General features: G+C 53.0%; 1 protein-coding gene across 1 annotated transcript; it reads right to left on the bottom strand.

Annotated features, from left to right (window-relative positions):
- Nucleotides 1-572: 572 nt before the first annotated feature.
- LOC141729556 (uncharacterized) lies at nt 573-1,370 on the bottom strand. Its single transcript, XM_074544262.1, has one exon. It carries the CDS (start codon nt 1,368-1,370, stop codon nt 573-575), a length of 798 nt encoding a protein of 265 aa, XP_074400363.1.
- Nucleotides 1,371-1,977: the final 607 nt, after the last annotated feature.

Raw genomic sequence — 1,977 nt, 5'->3', positions numbered from 1 at the left:
GGATGCTTGGTTTCCACGGGCTGGGGTTCAGGAATGGGATTCCCCAATTTCCTGCTCCTTCTAAAACCGCGCTGCCCCCACTGCCCTCCGGCCTCCCATGGAAAGCACAAAAGGCAAAAATCCTGGGCTGGGATAAGAACAATTTATTGGGAACAGCAATGAGATAAGGAAGAAACGAAAACAGAAATAATATTGATAACAGAAGGGATAAGAAAAACTGTTTACAGGGAAAACTAATACATCAACAACAGGGTCTTCCTGGCCATGCATTTCCCCTGCCTGGAAAGGACACCCTTCTCCTCAGAGGGAGAGAGAGAGAGTCCCTGTCCTGCCCCTGGCAATGACCTGAGGTGGGAGTAAATGTAATGACATGGCCATGGCCAGAACCTCATGTTCTTCCATCCCACATCATGTCTTTGGCAAGGGCAGGAAAAGGGACAGGTATCTTCCCAGATGGATCACAGGGAAAATGGATCCCCATGGCTCTTCCCAATGTGGGCCCTCCAATGGGGGATGAAGCTGGAGTGGTGCATGAACCTGTTCCTGCATTTGTGGCATTTGCAGGGCTTCCCTTACCAGTGCCTCTGTTGGTGTTGGGTCAAGGCAGAGCTCTGGGTGAAGCTCTTCCCACACTGGGGATACTCATAGGGCCTCTCCCCAGTGTGGATGCGCCAGTGGGTGATGAATTGGGACTTTTTCTTGAAGCCCATCCCGCATTCAGGGCAGCGAAAGAGCCTCTCCACTGTGTGAATCCGCTCATGCAGACGGAGATTTGAGCTGGTCTGAAACCTCTTCCTACATATGGGGCACTGGTAGGGCCTCTCCCCAGTGTGGATGCGTTGGTGCCTGACGAGGGTGGAGTGGCAGCTGAAGCCCTTCCCACATTCCCCACACTCGTAGGGCCATTCCCCAGTGTGGATGCGTTGGTGGGTGATGAGGGCGGACTTTTGCTTGAAGCCCATCCCGCATTCAGGGCAGCGGAAGGGCCTCTCCTCTGTGTGAATCTGCTCATGCAGACGGAGATTGGAGCTGGTCAAAAATTTCTTCCCACAAGTGGGGCACTGGTAGGGCCTCTCCCCAGTGTGGATGCGTTGGTGCCTGGTGAGTTCTGACCTGTAGCTGAAGCCCTTCCCACATTCCCCACATTTGTAGGGCCATTTCCCAGTGTGGATGCGTTGGTGGCTGATCAGGGTGCTGCTCTGCCTGAAGCTCTTCCCACACTGCAAGCACTTGTGGGGCTTTTCCCAATCAGGAAGCTGCTCATGGGCCACCAGCGCAGAACTCTGGCTGAAGGCCTGCCCACCGTCCTGGCTCAGGGTGAGTCTTTCCTCCTCAGTGCACCCTGAGCTGGGTTTGGAGCCCCTCCTCATGTGGGATGTCTGAGGTTTTTCTTCCCTGTTGGATTCCTGTGCACTAGATTCACTCAAAACGGCCTCTTTCACAAGGTTCTGCCATGCAGATTTTTTCTCCCTGATCTCCACCCTCAGTTCTTTCCCTGGGGAAGGAAGGACAAGGAAAGGATGGGATTTGCCTCCATGCCACAGGAAAGGGGAAGGAGATCCCACCAGTGCATCCCCAATAGGATGGTGTTGGCAGCGGGGTTGTCCTGCAGCCAGGGGCCATATTGGGCTGGGAGACAGAGCAGGAGAGAGGGGGAAAGGGGCACTGACTTCCTCCTCACCTGTCTGGGTGTCCTGGGGATCCTTCCTCTTCCTCACAGCCTCCTTTTCCATCTGGCAATGGTTTGGGGATGGAAAATCCTGTTTTGGCAGAATAACAAGGGATGAGCACATTGAGATTTGTACTGGTTTAAATGCAAACATGGGGAACATCTAAACCAGAATTGCAATTAAATAACAAAATTAAGATCAAGGCAATGATACAGAAACCCTGCCTTAAACTGACAGAGTCAGGATATAACCTGACACCCTGTTGGTCAGGGTGGTGGCTGCAATCCCAATAAAAGGTGGCTGTAGT

The sequence above is a fragment of the Zonotrichia albicollis genome, chromosome 7 (genome assembly GCF_047830755.1).
Source record: "Zonotrichia albicollis isolate bZonAlb1 chromosome 7, bZonAlb1.hap1, whole genome shotgun sequence".
NCBI classification, from domain to species: domain Eukaryota; kingdom Metazoa; phylum Chordata; class Aves; order Passeriformes; family Passerellidae; genus Zonotrichia; species Zonotrichia albicollis.
This window is presented reverse-complemented; position numbering and strand designations above follow the sequence as displayed.

Coding starts and splice junctions, on each gene's coding strand:
- LOC141729556 (XM_074544262.1), bottom strand. CDS start 1,370: ATGAGGAGGGGCTCCAAACCCAGCTCAGGGTGCACTGAGGAGGAAAGA.